This window comes from Erigeron canadensis, chromosome 7 (assembly GCF_010389155.1).
Source record: "Erigeron canadensis isolate Cc75 chromosome 7, C_canadensis_v1, whole genome shotgun sequence".
Taxonomy (NCBI): Eukaryota; Viridiplantae; Streptophyta; class Magnoliopsida; order Asterales; family Asteraceae; genus Erigeron; species Erigeron canadensis.
In genome coordinates this window covers 26,611,373-26,629,798 of record NC_057767.1, presented here as the reverse complement: position 1 = coordinate 26,629,798, position 18,426 = coordinate 26,611,373, and the positions used below count along the sequence as shown (strand labels likewise).

The window sequence follows — 18,426 nt, the reverse complement described above, 5'->3', positions numbered from 1 at the left end:
CATGCCCCCGGGTGAACTTATGTATGCACTCGTTAATAGTTTGATTTAGTGAAAGTAAAAGGTTCACAAGTATTAATGGTGGAAGAAAAGTCTCGTGGAAGATGATGTGGTGTAGTGAATAAGTGATAGACCTAAGTGGGGTTGCAACTTACAAGTATAAAAAAGAGAGATAATAGACTAATGAATTATTTTAGGATTGAGATTCCTTAAAGTTATTTACAACTTTAGGGGTAAAGTTGTTAATCTCAACCCTTGAATTAAAATCAAGGGTCAAGATTCAAAGAGGATATTTGAATCTTGACCTTTGATTTCAATCAAAAAGTCGAGATCCTTTCAACTTTACCCCTAATTTATAACTTTAGGGAATCTCCATCCTTTATTTTACTACTTGGACTGCAGCTTCTCTTTTTATTAATTCATTCATCTGATTAGTTATTTAGTAGCTGTTTATCTGTAATTTCCTCCTTTACAACTTATTATATATATGTTCTTAGTTATTACAAAAATGAAATACTATAAGAATAACTATATTTACATGATACATCTAAATAATTGATTTATATAAGAATTAATTTGCAATTCTTGGTACATCCTAATACTAGTTGATTAATTATAGAAGTAAAAGTTTTAGCATTCGAAATTTGTTTTCATAACTTGTTTTTATAGTTTTTAGTAACAAAGTGAGTGTTTTATTTAACACATTTAATTTGTTGTTGACTTGAGCCGCCCCACTTCTTTCATTTGTCTAAAACGTTTATCACGTTTTATAAGTTGGACACATGTTGATTTTAAATAATATATTCACTACTGGTTTCGCCACTCTTTTTTTTCCCGTGATTATCAACTTCTAGCAGATATTATGTTGGTGTGATTTTGCCATTTGGTAGTTAAAAGAAAAAAAATATGCTCCCATCAAATGAAGATCGTAGATCTGTCTCTGTATTTTATACCTTTCAAGATATAAGTCACGTGTATTTTTTTAAACTGAAAAGCAACACGACTAAAACCCTTTTAAAAATCGTTTTTATCTTACCGTCTAACATTGTATCTGAAAACATCACCGGCAAGTCGGCAACAAGAATTCAGAGAAGAGGGAATGTGATTTACACACACACAGTATCATTTTTAACCTCAATTAATCAAATGTATATTACAGCAACTATATGTTTAACCGACTCCAACTTAACAATGTTTCAACTTAACACAATTGACCTCTCAACTAATAAAAGCTGCACGAGACCCCCTATATTACAGGCTTATTATATATCCACCCTTATTATACTTTGCAGAATTTTATTTTTTGAACATACTTTGCAGAATTATTTTCTACTCCAGTTCGTAGATTTATTTTTTATTTTCCATATATATGGTTTCTTGATCGATTGGGTAATGTTAGACCCGCTCGACCCGCATGAGATACCCATTTAGACCCGTTTTATTTTATAATTAAATGTCTTGTTGCAAGAACTGCAAATCAAAGGCCTTAACGACAGACCCACATACAGGAAACCTAGAATGCACATCATGCGGTGTCGTACAACACTCGACAACCTACGACCAACAAACATACAATCGAGACGGACCCACGGGTCACAATATCCGGTTAGGTACTTCCGGGTCAAGGTATGATTATTCTTATCATGAAACCAAGATTTATTTAGCCCAGAAAATAGTTTCTGATATTTTGTTGAAATTAGAATTAGAAAATAGATTTGATGAAGTTAATAACATGATTAAGGAGATTACGGATAACGAATACGGTTCGGGTAGATGGTTCAGTGTACTTGTTGGTGCTTGTGTTTACGTTGTTATGCGAAAAGCGAAAAAATGGATGCCGTTAGGGAGTATTTGTGAAAATGTGGGGTGTGATGGGTATGAGTTAGGTAGAATGGTGAGTCGGGTTGTGGAGCATTTGGAGATACGGTTGCCGGATGGGGATATAGTCGGGTTGTTTGAACGGGTTGTGAAGGAAATGGGTGTAGGGAGGGAGAAAGTTGGGAGGGTTTTGAAACAAGGGGTGTTTTTGTTGCAATGTATGGTGAAGTGGTATGTGACGACGGGGAGAAGGCCGGTGCCGGTTGTGGTGGCGGTGGTGGTTTTTGTTTGTGAAGTGAATGAGGTTGAGGTTAGTGTGGAGGATTTGGCGGAAAAGTTGAATGTGAATGTTACAACGTGTAAGTTGAGGTATAAGGAGGTGTTGGAACGGTTGGTGGATGTTGGGAGAGGAAATTTGCCGTGGGGTGAGAATGTAAATGTTAAGAATGTTATGAAGAATGCTCCAATGATTATTCAGTATATGGAGATGAAGTCGATGTGTAGTGGTGGTGGGAGGAAGAAGGATGTGAGTTTGGTGGAGGGTGTCGGTTTGGTTTTGGATGGTTTGATTAAGGATTGTTTGGATGGTGGAGACGATGGAAGGTTTTTCGCTGAAGGGTTTTACGCGGGTGATGACGATGGTGATAGGTCACGGGGTGGCAGAGTGAATTGGGAAGTTGAAGATTTGGAGAAGCTTAAGGTTTCGCACGAATGTTTATCGAAGATTTACTTAAAGTTCTTGGATGAGTATACTAGTATGAAGGCATCAATGGGGACCGTTGAACGTGTTGGGAGCGGCAAGTCTTTTCTTTTCTTGGATATGCCGGAGTATTGGACTGGGAACTCAGAGATGAGCAAAAAGCTTTTTCTTGATCAAATATTGGAAAAAGATGTTGGATTGAACGTTATGCCTCCGTCTTTTGTTAAGGGATGTTTGAAAACAAAAAGGAGAAAAGAAAAGATCAAGGCTGCTAAGATACGCATTGAGAAGATAAGGCGACCATGGATGACTGCAAATGATAGTGATGAGCTCTGTGTACAAAATGCTGTGATTTCTAAAAAGAGAAAAAAACGGGCAAAGAAAGCTGATACTGATTGGGAAGATTTTGTTATTGAAACTCTGTTACTTCATCAGGTGAAAGAAGAAGAAATAGAGAAAGGTTACTACAATACCTTGTTGGATCTTCATGTTGTCAACTCTGCTTTCAGATAGTTTATCATATATACTTTGTTGATTAAACTTTTGCCACTGACATACATATACATAACATACATATGTGAAAAGATTGCTTCTTTTTGAGCAGTATATATGTAAACTATAATTCGTGGAACTTTTTTTATGTTGATTTCCAGTTGTCACAACTGCAAAAACAGAGTAAAAAAAGAAGTTTGTGAGTAAGCATAGTTAAAATTACCTTGTTTGTTGCATTTAGTTCTATTAGAATGTCTAATGTGTAACTCTGGCAAACATACGAGAATTGCAGAATAAGCAAGAGGTTTCTCTTTTCTAAGTGTTCATTTTGCTCGGATATATTCAATTATATATGCTGAAAAATGACTTTTATAACCAGAAAGCTGAAATGGCTTATAGTATTGGATAGAAAATTTCAACGCCCCTGTTTTTGTTTTTGAGCTGCTACATCAATGTTTAGTTCTTGGATCTGCTTCCTCTGCTTGTGGTAAGTTTTGTACCAATTTGACTGCTTTAGTAGCTTTCCAGCATTCACAAAATACATAATGGACATATTTTTAGAACCAGAAACATGACCTGTAAACGTAATGGGTCAGGCTTTTGATTCTGGGTGCTCTGTTATGGCAATAGATGTAGCTCATAAGAGAGTTTACAAATAGATTCAGGTATATGGTTGGTGAGTGTAGAGTTCAGTTTTGTATGGCTGGGACAATTTCATATATACCATCCATAAACCCCAAGATGCCATATATGCCCAAAGCATGCTTTTATACTTTTGTACATGATGCATTGAAAACTTATATTTTGGGCATATATGATGTTTGATTAGAATTGAAATGGATCCCAGTCTTACAACTTATCGCTTCTAGACAGGGAGTTTGTAATAGAAATTTTGGGTAAAACTGTACAGGCTTATTAACAGCAGACTTAATTGACACCTGAAAGCTACTGGGATTTTGATAGTTTGTTCATTTATCTATGAAATGAATGGATTTAACTATAAAAGTAGAATAGAAATTGTTTGGCCTGGAAGAGATTTGTCGATGCTGCTAGTATCACTTCCTGCTTATGTCTGTGTTTTGTAGAGTCAAGATATGAAAGTCCCCTGAGCGATACTGATCCCAAGAATTAATATGGTAGTTTGCAAAACAAACGGCATGACGCTTTTTGTGCATTTTCATTTGCGGGACAGTTGAATTGTGGGCCGCTTAACTCCTATATTTCAATAATGATTTTTGCAACCGATCTACGACACCGGCAATCTTCACCCAAACCTCTTTATCAGGTTTGATACGTACAACCTTTATGAACATTTTAGGTTCATGATTTATGGAACTCTTTTTGGATGTTAATTGTTTGTGTGCAGGCTAGGCAAGTAAAAGAGCAGGTGGAGTGTGACCTTCTACTCCACTTTTGGACACCATCAAGTATCAACAGCTACCCATTGAGGTATTAATACTACTCACCTGAATCTTTTAATTGTAGAATGTAAACTTGTGTAAAACAACCTAATCCTGGTTTGTGCTAGAAATTGTCAAAAGATATATCTTTAGAAATATGAATGCAATTTTCACCAACTGAACAATAGGAAAGAAATACGTATTTTTTATTGTTATTTAAAAAAAGAAAAAAGAAATATGTATTATATAGGCAAAATACAATAACACAAGTGACTCCTTGATCTAGTTGTAATGGTGCCATGTGTGTTTGAGGTTAGTTTTAATTCTTTACTCGAAGGCTTTATAATATGGATGACAAGATATATTTTCCGAGAGATGATGTTTAAATTTACATAAAACAAGGTCAACACCACATAACCTTGGCCCACTAGTAACCACACGTGTGTCGAGTTTTGGTCTTTATAAATGACACTCTTCCAACCAACTCTAATATTAATAGTAGCTTCAAATTGGTTGAAGCTAATTGAAGTCTATAAAAGGCTGCTTGTGTAATGCAAGATTTCAACCAATAAAATTAATACTTCACATGTATATTTTACTTTTCTAAAAATCCCTTTGTCACTTTACATCAAACCAAATATTTCAGTTTCACATATGATAATCTAACAATCTACAAAAGTTCTAGCAAGATTTCAAGAAAGGAAAGAATTTTGTTTATTGAAATGAAGTTGGATAGCGATGAAGTCATACTAGATATATCTGAAGAGATACCAAAGACTAATCTCATGACTACTACATCACACTCATTGGCAGAGCAGCAGCTTCAGGAGGACAGTGGCCAGCTGAAGTCAAAAACCAGAATCATTGAACCAGCAGTTCCTAGCAATAGCCAGACGGAGAATATTGCTATAGTAAGTACTACTGATTCTCCTACTGAAATATTAGAAAGTCTGAAAGCCGCCTCTCCTGTAACTACTAGAACACCATTATCACCAGGGGAAGCGAATGATGATGATAAGAATGGTCATTTTTCTACACGAAAAAGACCCGAGAATCTCAAGGTTCTGTTTATTACCGAGTTCAGTTTATTTGTTTGCATTTCGTTGCTTTTAATTCTAAGTGCAACTACGAATAAACTAAAGGATAAAAAGATTTGGAGTTTAGAATTATGGAAATGGTGTGTTGTGGGATTGGCAATTTTCAGTGGCCGTTTATTTTCGGAGTGCTTGGTCAATATCGTAGTTTTCGTGATTGGAAAGAATTTGTTAATTGGAAAGGAAGCCGTGTCTGACCGTTATTTTTACAGCATGCTAAAGAGGATTTGGGTTTTAATCTGGTTAGTTTTAATTTCTTCTACATGGGGGATCTTGACCAGCCATCGTGTCAGTAGATCAAATGACAAACCCAAGGCTCTAGAGTATATCACAAGGGGGCTTTTCTCTACATTTTTTGTTGCTGGTGGATGGATACTCGGAACTTTATCGACAAGGCTCTTGTATTTTTCACTATATAATAAAATATTCTCTAAGAGGATTGAAGAAAATAGCTTCCATCAATACATACTTCAAACCCTCTCTGGGCCACCAGTTTGGGAGCTTTCAAACGTTCGTAGTTCTAGGTTAGTAACCTGCAGTGGCTCTAACGTTGTTGATTTGCAAAACCCCCAGAGGATCAAACGTAGGATGATTGAAATTGCATCGCAGAATGGGTTTTATACACTTTCTAATACACTTGATAAAAGTAAAGGTTTGATGAATCCGGATGAGCAGAACAATAGAAATATCACCACTGAATGCGAAGCTAAAGCTGCCAGTGATCTTATTTTTAGAAATGTAGCTAAACCCGGGAACAAGTAAGATTGCTCTAAATTCTGTTTGTTGTAATATCAGTCCATTATTTTTGATGCCTCTGATTTTTTTATATATTTTTTTTATATTTTAATTTTTTATATTTTTTATTTTTTCCATATGAACTAGCTACATCGAAGTGGAAGATCTTTTGCGTTTTATTAACAAAGAGGAAGTGGATGTGGTGCTTTCTTTGATAGAAGGAAAAGAGGAAAGTGGAAGGATAAATGAGAAGTCCTTTCTTAATTGGGTGGTACTTACTCTGTCAAACTTTCACCATTCATTTATCAAACTTATTCCATTCCTTTGAAATTACATCTTGGTTTTCAGGTGAGCATGTACATGAAGAGTAAATTTTTGGAGCATTCTCTAAATGACATAGAGGAAGCCATAAATGGATTACACCAATATGTTATTGTGCTTTTGGTAGTAGTACTCATAATCCTTTGGGTAATACTCATGCGTATTGCTAGAACACAAGTGTTGCTTTTCATCGCAGCTCAGTTCTTACTTGCTTGTTTCACATTGGGAACCTCTGCTAAGTCAACATTTGAAGCCTTGATATTGGTATTTCTAAAACACCCATTTGACGTTGGTGATCGTTGTGTCATTGATGGTCTCCAGGTAGGCAACTCACTGGACCTAATCTACTTTTAATAATTTAGTTTTATTTACAATGCCAAGTTATTCTGCTTTATTTATTCAAGTGAAATATAAATCTATAGGTTGTCGTAGAAGAAGTGAGCATTTTGACTACCGTCTTCCTGAGATATGACAATGAGATAATTTACTATCCGAATTCAATATTAGCTTCAAAACCCATCAGCAATTATAACCGAAGTCCAGAAATGAGGGATACTGTGGAGTTTGATTTGGATGTTTCCACTCCAGTTGAGAACATTTCAGCTCTAAAAGCTAAAATTAAAACGTATGTGATCTTATTCTACTTCTCTATTTCCCCTTAGTCTTACTTTCATTCAAAGTTGGTTAGTCTCTTACTTCAACACATTTAAATAAAATGCCCGCCATTACTCAAGACTAGATATCCATGTATATATGTATGTATGTATGTAATTTTACATGGAGTGAAGGTAGATATTTTGAGGGATGATAATGAGGGCAGGATTCAAACTTAACTTTGCTTGTTAGGGGCTACCCAATACTAAGACTCTCCCCAGAAGGACTAGTCTCGGTCAGCGCCACATCCGCAAAACACTCTCCAAGGACTAAAGTAACCCCCAATGCCGTCTTCCACGGGTTTTGGGTCCCAATACTGTCTTTGATGGTGATGGGGGAGGTTGAGATGTAGACAGTCTTACCCCTACTAAAGGTAGAGAGGCTGCTTCCAGTTCAACTAAAGGTAGAAAAGGACCTCCAGCCTTAATGGACATGAGGATCAAACCCATGACCTCTGTCTCCAGAGGCAAGGGCTCCAACCACTTATCCAACCCAGTTGGTTTCTTTAAGGACTAATCCCCCTAAAACATCCCCAATGCAAAGGACTAGTCATAGACCCACCTTTTATACCATTATTCCATTAAACACCACACACACCTTTAAAATAAGACTCGTCTTTGGAAGGACTAATCCCTCAAGAACAAGTCAAGGGACGAGTCACACTCAATGGTGTGGACTCGTCCCTCAAAGGACAAATGCAAAGGACGAGTGGCAAACGAGTGAGAAACACGTGTATCGGTCGCATCCTTATTGACAATTACTGTTTCTTCTGATTGATCTCAATGTCTATTTTGTTAATAACGGTGGTATAACGGTTATCGGTCATTCCCTAAAATACTGGTCAAAATAACGGTTCTGATATTAACGGTGGTATTTACCGATATTTTAGCAATATTTAGCTTCTTAAATATCGGTCTTAACGGTGTTAATACATGTTTTTTTCTTTTCTTTTTTTTTGGGGCCCAAAACTAATAAATACTTAATAGTCCAATCCTAAATAAATAAAAGCCCAATTTTCCAGCCCTATCTAACATAAAATTGAAAAGAAAAAGTCGAGGCCTAATTTTCCAATCAAGGGATCGATCAGAATCAGAAGGGTTTCTCCTCTGTCTTCACTTCTGTATCCTGTTTCAAATACTTTTAAGTTTGACTTTTAATATTAGTATTAATTATTTTGGAATTTATATATATTGCATAATATTATAATCACTGTATACCACCGTTAGACCACCGCTATAACCGTTATATCAAATATCGGTCCTCGACCGTTATAACCGATATTTGAGTATTAACAACATAGTTCAATGTTTGGCTTGACTTAGGTATAATACTATATTATTCTCGATATAATAACACTCTGGTTTGTTTCCTATCAGGTACATAGATAGCAAGCCTCACTTATGGCGACCAAAGCACAGTGTTCGGGTAAGGGAGATTGAAGGTGTGAACAAGATGAAAATGAGACTGTATATAACTCATACGATAAACTTTCAGGATTATGACGAGAAAAGCGATAGAAGATCAAACCTTGTGCTGGAGCTGAGGAACATCTTCCAACAACTTGGAATCAAGTATCATATTCTTCCCCCAACAAATTCTTGTTAGCTACATACGTTGCGTATGCGCCACTATTAGCCATGATCTCGTGCTTTAAGTTGTCAATACTTGATAAGTGATTATATATGTTACAACTGTTTTCATGTGTCTGCTAGGCCTAAAGTCTTCAAATTAGGATGTTAAGTGGAATTTTCAATCACTCATTGTACGTTTTCTTGTATTTCAGTACTTCAGTTAAATCGCATGAAATTAGTGATATCGGCCTGCTGTCAAGGTGTTATTTGAAGTACTGATATTTAGTTTATTCAGGGTCATTTTACGACTTTGAATTTGTGATGACTGCCCAATCTAGATCTGCCCTGCCCCATGTAAAGGAGATATTCTCTTTAATACAAAAATCCATTATTTATGATTTACACTTGATAATTTTACATAAAACCCATGAACAGGTTATCACTGAGGCAGTAAACGTTATTAACTTATTATCATCTTCCTACTTCTGATTATTTATGTATTCAGACCGAATGAAACTTGCTCCGATTATGTTGGTATTTTGCTAACAGACCGGATGCCTTCTGGTGTTCCAAATTTCATAAATATGTTACATACGGTATGGATGTCAATGTCGTTGTTGATTGAAAAACCGTGCGCATTGAAATGAGAACCTTTCCGGAGTCGTGTTGGTCGAGTGACTACAGTTGTAGTCCAAAGTTGTAGGTTTCTTTGGAGTCTTGTACCAGGCTCTAGTCTTATCATCAACTTGATTTCTCTCTTTAATAAATTTTATTTTCAAATTACAGAGTATACTTAAATAATTATATTATTTAATTATTAAACAACTGATTATGTTATATTTATAAGAAAGTAGCCAAAAAAAAGAGGGAAAATTGCTCTTTAGCATGTTGTCGCTAAAAGTCACCGGGTTCGCTGTATAAATATTCTGTATAATTTGTAAATATAGTTTATATAGTTTGTGAGTATTATATAACTTGTATGAAATAATACACTAATCCACCGTTCGAAGGGCTTTGACCTGCATTTGAATCTCTTAAGTAATACTAATACAAAAATATTAAGTAATACAAAAATATCATATAACAAACATACAGCTAAAAAGGTGAAGGAAATCCCGCACGTGTCCGGTGATGTTGACCAACCCGATACTAGCAGCGCCAGAAATAAATCCTATAGTGGTTCCACAAATTATTTCCCCAGAAAACTTGTTAGACAAAATAGGTATGTTTTACGCCTGTTCTGGCAAAAAATTCCACATATCCTGTCACTACGAGAGTTTCTTATTAGACCGTTGTAGCTAGATTGTCCTGAATTTTCTAATGAACTTCCATCTGTATTGAGTTTGAGCCAACCGCCATGGTGTGGATTCCTTAATTGGGTTGCCATAGTAGGAAAAGATGATTTTGGAATTTTTGGAGGCTAAATACTAGGTAATTTAGAGTGAAAGAAAAGAGTTTACATTGTCATATACATTAATTTTTACAAACGTATTCGAATAACAAAAATCTTATTTGAGATATTGAATAATCGTATTCCAGTTACAAATTAAACTCGGAGATTATAAGAATATCGAATAGAATAATAAATTTTGAAATTGACAGGATATCGACCGTCAAATCCCACTATTTACCTACATCAATGGAATTATGTAAACATATTTTGTATGTATGAATATAAGTTTTATAACTGAAACAATACTCTTGCTATCACATTACAACTACAACAAAGTAGCTTTATTGAAATGGAAATAAAAAGTTCACACACAATTAAGACGAAAAATCTTACTAGTATCTATATATATGTGATATATATATATATATTAAAACAATAGGAATCCTAACCTTTTAAACCCTCTTCAATATAAAGCTATTTTTAAAATTTGCCACATAGGTTTTTATCCTACGTGTCATTATCACATTTTTTTGACAATATTTATCCATTAAATATTAAATAAAAAGATATTTATACACAAACTTAAGAAACCAAATCCTTTATATTTAAGAAACAAATCCCATATGCAAAAAAGAAAACTAAAACCGTATAAACTTAAATATGAGTTTAAATTTTCTATATATCTTTTTTTTCCCCTGTAAAGGCAATATTCTTTATCTAACTTTTTTGATCTTGGATTCATTTAATCAAATCGTATATTATCAAAATCGTTTCATTATAGAAATTTAAATATTTTTAACTAGATAATGATATCACAATTTGATTCATTGAAATTACGGATTATGCGGGTTCATTTCTTTCATGGGTAGCAATTGTTTTAATAAAAACATGGGTTGTAATTACAATTATTCCTGATCAAATACGATATTTAGAGCAAATATGCAGCCACAAGATACTGTCGATCTCATTTAAACTAATTTTCACTATCCAAGTAGCACAACACCATTAGGTTTCTAAATATGTTCAACTAAGTTTATTTTTTTTTTGTATTTAAATGTTGAACATTATATATATTATTGATTTCAATGTCAATATTAAAACTTTTAAAAAATAAATTTAATATCCTCACATCGTGCGGGTAAAAAACTTGTATATATATATATATGTTTGCCTAAATATATTAAAAGTTAAAATTTTTAACAGAAATATAAACCTAGCTTTAATGTGTGGCTGTCCATCATGGTCAATGACTCAATTCAATGATGGTTGTTCTATTCACACCTAACTAACCATAGTTCAACACTTCAGATGAGTGAATGTTTTAAGAAGAATATTAGAATAAGACGTGCTATACGTAAATTTGGCTTATTTTTTGTAGTAGTATAATAGCAAAACACTAGTTTGGATCCAAATGAGGATCAAAGGAGGAGAGACATTAGGAGGGCTTGAATATGCCGATGGTTGAACATGGATGTGAATATCTTTGTGAATGCCATTCAACTTTATGATCTTAGCAAAACATCTACTCTTTGCTATCTTGCTTGTGTCATTGTCAAACATCTTGGAACATAGTAAACAACAACTCATCTTGAAGAACCCATTTGCGTAAAATCACCTATTTGTTACAAAACAAAGAGGCGTGGGCTAAGCCAGTTAGCCTACTAGCTAGCTTTTTTCGTGCATTTGATGATTAACAAAAAAAATTGCAAAATTTCATTGAACATCTTGTCACTCTCAGTGTTATGTAAATGAGGTTAGTGGTTGATTGTTAAAGTTTTTACCTTGGAAGGATCCACCTGTCCTAGATTTCATTCTAAACATGCATGTAATTTAAAAATAAATTAAATACAAGGTAAAATGACGTTTTAAAAAAGACTCTTTGGAGTGTTACGATGACGGCTAATGTCAAGAATTATGGGCACAAATCAGACAAAAAAATATGATTTTCCTCAATGAACACATGTGACGATGTCCATTACCTTAAAATTGGGATATTAAATCTAACTTTGAAGTCAACATAATATGCCAAGTCGTTAGATATTGTAAAATCGGTAAACTTAATTTAACCAAGTTCCTCATTGTAATTAGTAACAGACCCTTTTTGTTTTACTGATCATTGCAATGAATCATTTACATCAGTTGTAATATTGTTTAGTTTAAAGATAACCAAATCCATTTTATATAGAAAAAAAGAAGACGAATTACATGCATCATTAAGACATCATTATTTGTTAAAACTTCAAGAGTTGTACATCTTAATTGCTTTTTAGCATGTAAATCATTAACTGTTTAAAGAACACTAATTCTTTCCTTTAGCATCTTCTTCAAGGATTTGACACAATGTTGGTGGTGGGTAATAATAGACCAAAAACTCTTCAGGTTGTATATGTCCGAGTTCTGCCATTAGGTTGGCACAACGATTCCCGGCTCTTTTCACATGTATCATATAACATCTGAGTTTTAGTATTTCGCTCCTGCACGCATTGATCAGGCACATGTTTGGATCTGACTCATCCAAAATAGTCGCGGTAATAAGTAAAAGTGCCACTTGACAATCTGTTTCAATAACAACATTATTGAGCCCCATGGCTCTAATAAGACGTAGACCCATCAATATTCCCCACATTTCTGAGACAAGACCGGTATTATATCCAATATTTCCAGCATAACCGCATATCCAATCACCAAGGCTGTTTCTTATAAGCCCCCCGTAGCTGGATTGTCCTGGATTTCCTAGTGAACTCCCATCTGTATTGAGTTTGAGCCAACCGGCACGAGGTGGATCCCAATTGGAAAGAAATGGATTCATTGATTGGGTTGCCATAGCTAGAGAAGATGGTTTTGTAATTTTTGGGGGGTTAAGTAGTAGTTAATTTAGAGAGAAAGAAAAGAGTTTACATAGTCATACATACATTAAGTTCTACCATAATCGTATTCGAATAACAAAAATCTTATTCGAGATACAGAATAATCGTATTCCAGTTATAAATTAATTTAGGAGATTATCAAAATATCGGATAGAATAAATTTTGAAACTGACACGTGTACATACTCTTAAATATCATAATTTACTTAAATCAATGTGAACATACTTTGTATGTATGGTAATAAGTTTTATAACTGAACCATTATTCTTACTATAACATTACAATATGATGTTCATAGATAGAGAAGTGGAATTAAAAAGTTCACACACAATCACGAAACATATTACTAAGTTCTATAGAAAAAAATCACATATGTTTGCTTAAAGATCTTAAGTGGTTAACATTGTTCTTCATGTTCATTTTATGTTTGCTTCCGCTTAATTAATGTAGTTGAAGCCTGAAGGTGGCTCATGATGTATTTGAACACCTTACCTTTGGAGATCATGAAGCTGAATGTCTAAACAATCTAATGTATACCTTTACGGCCTTACATCACAATTCACACACAAAACTCTTTTAGACTTCTTTAATGTCGTAACTTTAATGGGTTAAAAGAAAATTAGTTAATGAATAAAACATGTTAGACATAGAAATATCTATATAATTATTAAAACAGTAGTAATCCTAGCTTTCGAAAGCCATCTACAAACCTTAAGCTATGTTAATATATTGACACGTAGGATTTTATCATACGTGGCATGTTTATATTTTTTTTTTACAATATTTATCTTATATTTATGGATGAGGATTCCCTCAAGTTATCATCAACTTGAGGGGTCAAGTTAGGATGATCTCAACCCTTGAATTAAAATCAAGGGTCCATTATATTTATGGGTGGGGATTCCCTCAAGTTATCATCAACTTAAGGGGTCAAGTTAGGATGATCTCAACCCTTGAATTAAAATCAAGGGTCCAGATTTGATAATCATTTTTGAATCTTAACCTTTGATTTTAATTCAATGGTCAAGATCCTCTAAACTTTATCCCTCAAATTGGGATAACTTGAGGGGATCTCTACCCTATAAATATATTCAAAGAAAGAAAAAATATTTCAAATCCCATAAATATAATATATTCCATTAAATCCCGTACAAGATATATATAAAAAGAGAAACTATATGTATTTCATTAATTATATTCAATTTTATAAAGTAAACATAACTCCTCTACTATATTGAAAAAAGATTTGACATACACGTTATTTTTTTCCATCGATCGAGTAGCTACAACAAAAATTGGTGTGTTCGCTAATACAAATTTTTTTTTAATGAAACACTCAACCATAACTCAAAAATATGATAAAAGTTAATACCTTTGATCAATATTCAAATTGATTTTTCCAATATACCCTGATCAAAGTTTTACGATACGATAGATATTGTTTATGTATACTATATATATTTTATTATTAGATTTTAAATATGTTCAATTACTTTTACATTTTTTTTTGGGTATATAAAAGTTTTTTATTTCAAGTTTTATTGATTATCAATGTCAACATTAAAAGCTTTAAAATTAAAATCACTTTAACAACCACACATCGTGCAGGTAAAAAACCTATATATATTAAAACAGTAAGAATTCGAACGATTCTAGAGCATCTTCAATTTGAAGTTAGCTTATAACATTGCCACATATGATAAATCTTATGTGACATCTTGATATTTTTTCACGATATTTATTTATTTATGAAATAAAAAATATTAAATATATTGACACATAATAATATAAAATTTTGGAATGTATATATCTTATATTTTATTATAGAGAGAAGTTATTATATTACCTATCAAATATATATAGCAAATTATTTTCTTACTTGAATATAAAATCATATTGTAGCTTCTCAAATCTTCAATTTGAGAAAAACATAGCAACTCATTATGTGCTTTGTTACAAGAAATCAAAGTTTGAAGATAGATATATTTGGAACACTTTTCACCAACTTGAAACGATGGTACAATCATGTCTATTAATATAATATGTATATAATTTATGAAAGAAAGTCCTAAGTATAGGATTGTTTTTTATAATGTAATTAATTATATGTTTACATAACTTGTGTTAAAAGTTTTGTTTGGATGTCGGCCAACTCATTTTAGGTTTTCATTTTAAAGAAAAATGAAACGCCACTTGAAGTGATGTTTCATGAGTTTTTAGTTTGGATGAATTGTTTAATAATTAAAAACTACATATATACCTCTTAAAGTTGCAGCTAAAATTATCAAAGAACTCTAAAAAATAAAAGTTCTAACTAACAACTTTGCCTAAAAGATACAACTTAAAACTAAAATATAAACTACAACTACTTTTGTCAAACATACCTTATATTATATTATTTTTATTCACGTATCAACAAATAAACAATATATTAGCATTATGCTTCTAAATTAAAGATAAATAAGATAAATAATACATTAGCATATACTACTAAACCGAAAAAACAAATTATTAATCATTATTGACGTCTACATTGTAAACTTTACCAACATCTAATTCAGTTATATTTTTAAATAGCCGCACATCATGCGGATAAAAAACCTAGTATCTTTATATAACACAAAGTTATTAGTTTAATTATGTAATTTGGTCACTAGTTTGGGCTTTTCTGGGATTGGGCTACAGATCAACAAGCCATGTACACGCACACACACACACACAAAATTACGCTTTTGGTCCTTCAAGTTGGCACGTTTTGCACTTTTAGTCACCAAACTTAAACAATTAGATATAATATTAAGAGGAATCAATGGATGAATAGTAACTCACCTTTACCAAATTGCATCCCGTTTGATTTTTTTATTACAGATTATTTAATTGTTTTTTACACACTCTTTTTCCTTTTGGGTTCTCAAACAATATATTGCAACTTTTTTATGTCTATATTTCGTACCATTACCATTATTTGGATTTTGTCACATAACATCTTGTTAGGGCTTTTATTACGAGTTATTTATTGGTTCTTTTCTGTCACACCCCGACTAAGGCAGAAAACTCAGGGTGCAAGATAAAGCACACACACACATGGATGTTACATAGGAATAGCTAAATGAGTGCATAGATTAACCATAAGTAGTCGAATACATAGTCCAAGTACGTCAAACATAAGTCACAAACATAGGTTCAACAATCTTTCAAATAACACATAAGATAAGTTCCCACGCAGGGATAACGAATAGGCATAAGGCCAACTAGCACGAAGAAAAAGCATGCAAAACTCCAAATCCTAAGCCTGAAGTCTGCTATTAGTCCCATGCTACCATTCCTAACCACGATTCGCTTGATTACCTGAAAGGAATACTTAAAGGAGTCATCACAAAGGTTGGTGAGTTCGTAGGTTTGAAATCATGATTGTTTACTTGAATAATCACTTGAAAACGTCTATCGTTTGAATGAGTAAGTTTTATGCCGTTAAATGTGAATACATGAATAATGTAGTATGATGTGGCATTAGAACTACTTACGATACATAAGTATGAGAACGTGTATAAACGTAAACTTACGGTACCTGGCTAGTATGTATCAATCGTGCACTTACAGTCATAAACATGACATGGCTAGTATGTATCAATCGTGCACTCACAGTCATAAACATGACATGGCTAGTATGTATCAATCGTGCACTCACAGTCATAAACATGACATGTCTAATATGTATCAATCGTGCACTTACAGTCATAAACATGACATGGCTAGTATGTATCAATATCATAAAGTAGTCTAAAAGCCATAGAATAACCAATGAAAGCAGTTACGGCATATATCAAAACACATTTTGTATTCCTTTCACCTCAAAACATAAGTAAAAAGGGGCTACAAAAACTTACTTGATAGCCTGCTAAAAAGAATATACAAGTATGCGAAGGATAAGAATAATGTATGCTTGACACCCAACCTAATCACATAAAATGAATTCACATACTTATATCATAGAATATTACGATTGTATGTGTAACCGTTTATGTCTTACGAATCCCCATTCGCTTTAACTTTAGAAAAACGTGTCATGTTAACTAATGTAGTTAATAGTTTGCAAGCTTGTCATACTCAATGTTTACGTGTTTCTGACATTTTGCGTGTTTTTGACATTTTGCGTGTTTCTATCATTTTGCGTGTTTTCCGACATTTTGCGTGTTTCAGACAATTTGCATGTTTTCGTCATTTGAGAGTTCTTATGGATATGTGTGTTTCTGGCCATTTGAGAGTTCTTATGGATTTGTGTGTTTCTGACCATTTGAGAGTTCTTATGGATATGTGTGTTTCTGGCCATTTGAGAGTTCTTATGGATATATGTGTTTCTGGCCATTTGAGAGTTCTTATGGATATGTGTGTTTCTTCAAAACTAGATTTGTATGTTCGTATGAATAACTCTCAAATCACTTTTTATCAAACTCGTTAAGCATTTTTGTAATCCGTTTGTACTTTTACATTATTTATCACTATTAGAAAACAATATTAAGCATACGGACTATAAAACAGATTATAAATACGTGACCCATTTGGTAAGAAAACAAGTTTAACAAAATTTACAAATATCCTTAAAAAGACATAGACTTTGTTTGTGAAAACGCACAAAAAATTTAGATTTAGCTATAACTAATGTTTCTAAAACTTTTGATGATAAAAAGTTTCAAGCTTGACAATTAAAAATAAAGTTTGTTTTTAACAAGGTTTCGTAAGACATAAATATAAAGATAGAAAGTATGGATTTTTGGTATATTACCTCAAAGATAGATATGTTTTTGTTGTTAAGAAGTGTAAAACTAGAAAAATATAATGATTTGGTGAGTGTTTTTTGGTGGGATGATATGTGTGTGTTGTTGGTGAAACTAGAGAGAAAAGATTTGTGTGTTTGTTTTTGGTGTTTTGTTTTTAAGTGTTTCTTTTGTGAGGGTTATGAGGGTATTTATAAGGTGGGATTTTGAGTGTTCTTGACTATTTTTCCTTGTATATTATCACTAGCATTTCCTAAGTCATAATTAATATAATAATAATAATAAAAGTACAACAATGAATACTATGAATTATTTCTTTAAACTCTAAATTTGAAACTTATTAAACCAATATATATATACTTTCAAAAATTACTTTTGGAAACCTGTATCATATAGGATTGACATATTCTAAGTGTTTCTTGATTTCTTAATGTTACACGACTGTTGATTCCCTTAAACGAATAACACAAGTTGACTCTCATTGAATGACTAGCATAATTTGTCTACGACTACACGAATGTTTAACGAATTCGAACCTCGAGTGTTACATTTTCACACTATTTATCCGTTTGGGTTTCCAAACAGTATATTACAACTTTTATTTGTCAT

General features: G+C 33.0%; 1 protein-coding gene and 1 pseudogene across 1 annotated transcript; both read left to right on the top strand.

The window, feature by feature from the left end:
• The first annotated feature begins 1,297 nt into the window (after positions 1–1,297).
• LOC122607950 (plant-specific TFIIB-related protein PTF2) lies at positions 1,298–3,319 on the top strand. The gene has a single exon (XM_043781034.1). The coding sequence runs from the start codon at positions 1,451–1,453 to the stop codon at positions 3,026–3,028; it is 1,578 nt and encodes a 525-aa protein (XP_043636969.1). The 5' UTR covers positions 1,298–1,450; the 3' UTR covers positions 3,029–3,319.
• A 1,783-nt stretch (positions 3,320–5,102) lies between these two features.
• LOC122608074 lies at positions 5,103–9,026 on the top strand (annotated as a pseudogene).
• Positions 9,027–18,426: the final 9,400 nt, after the last annotated feature.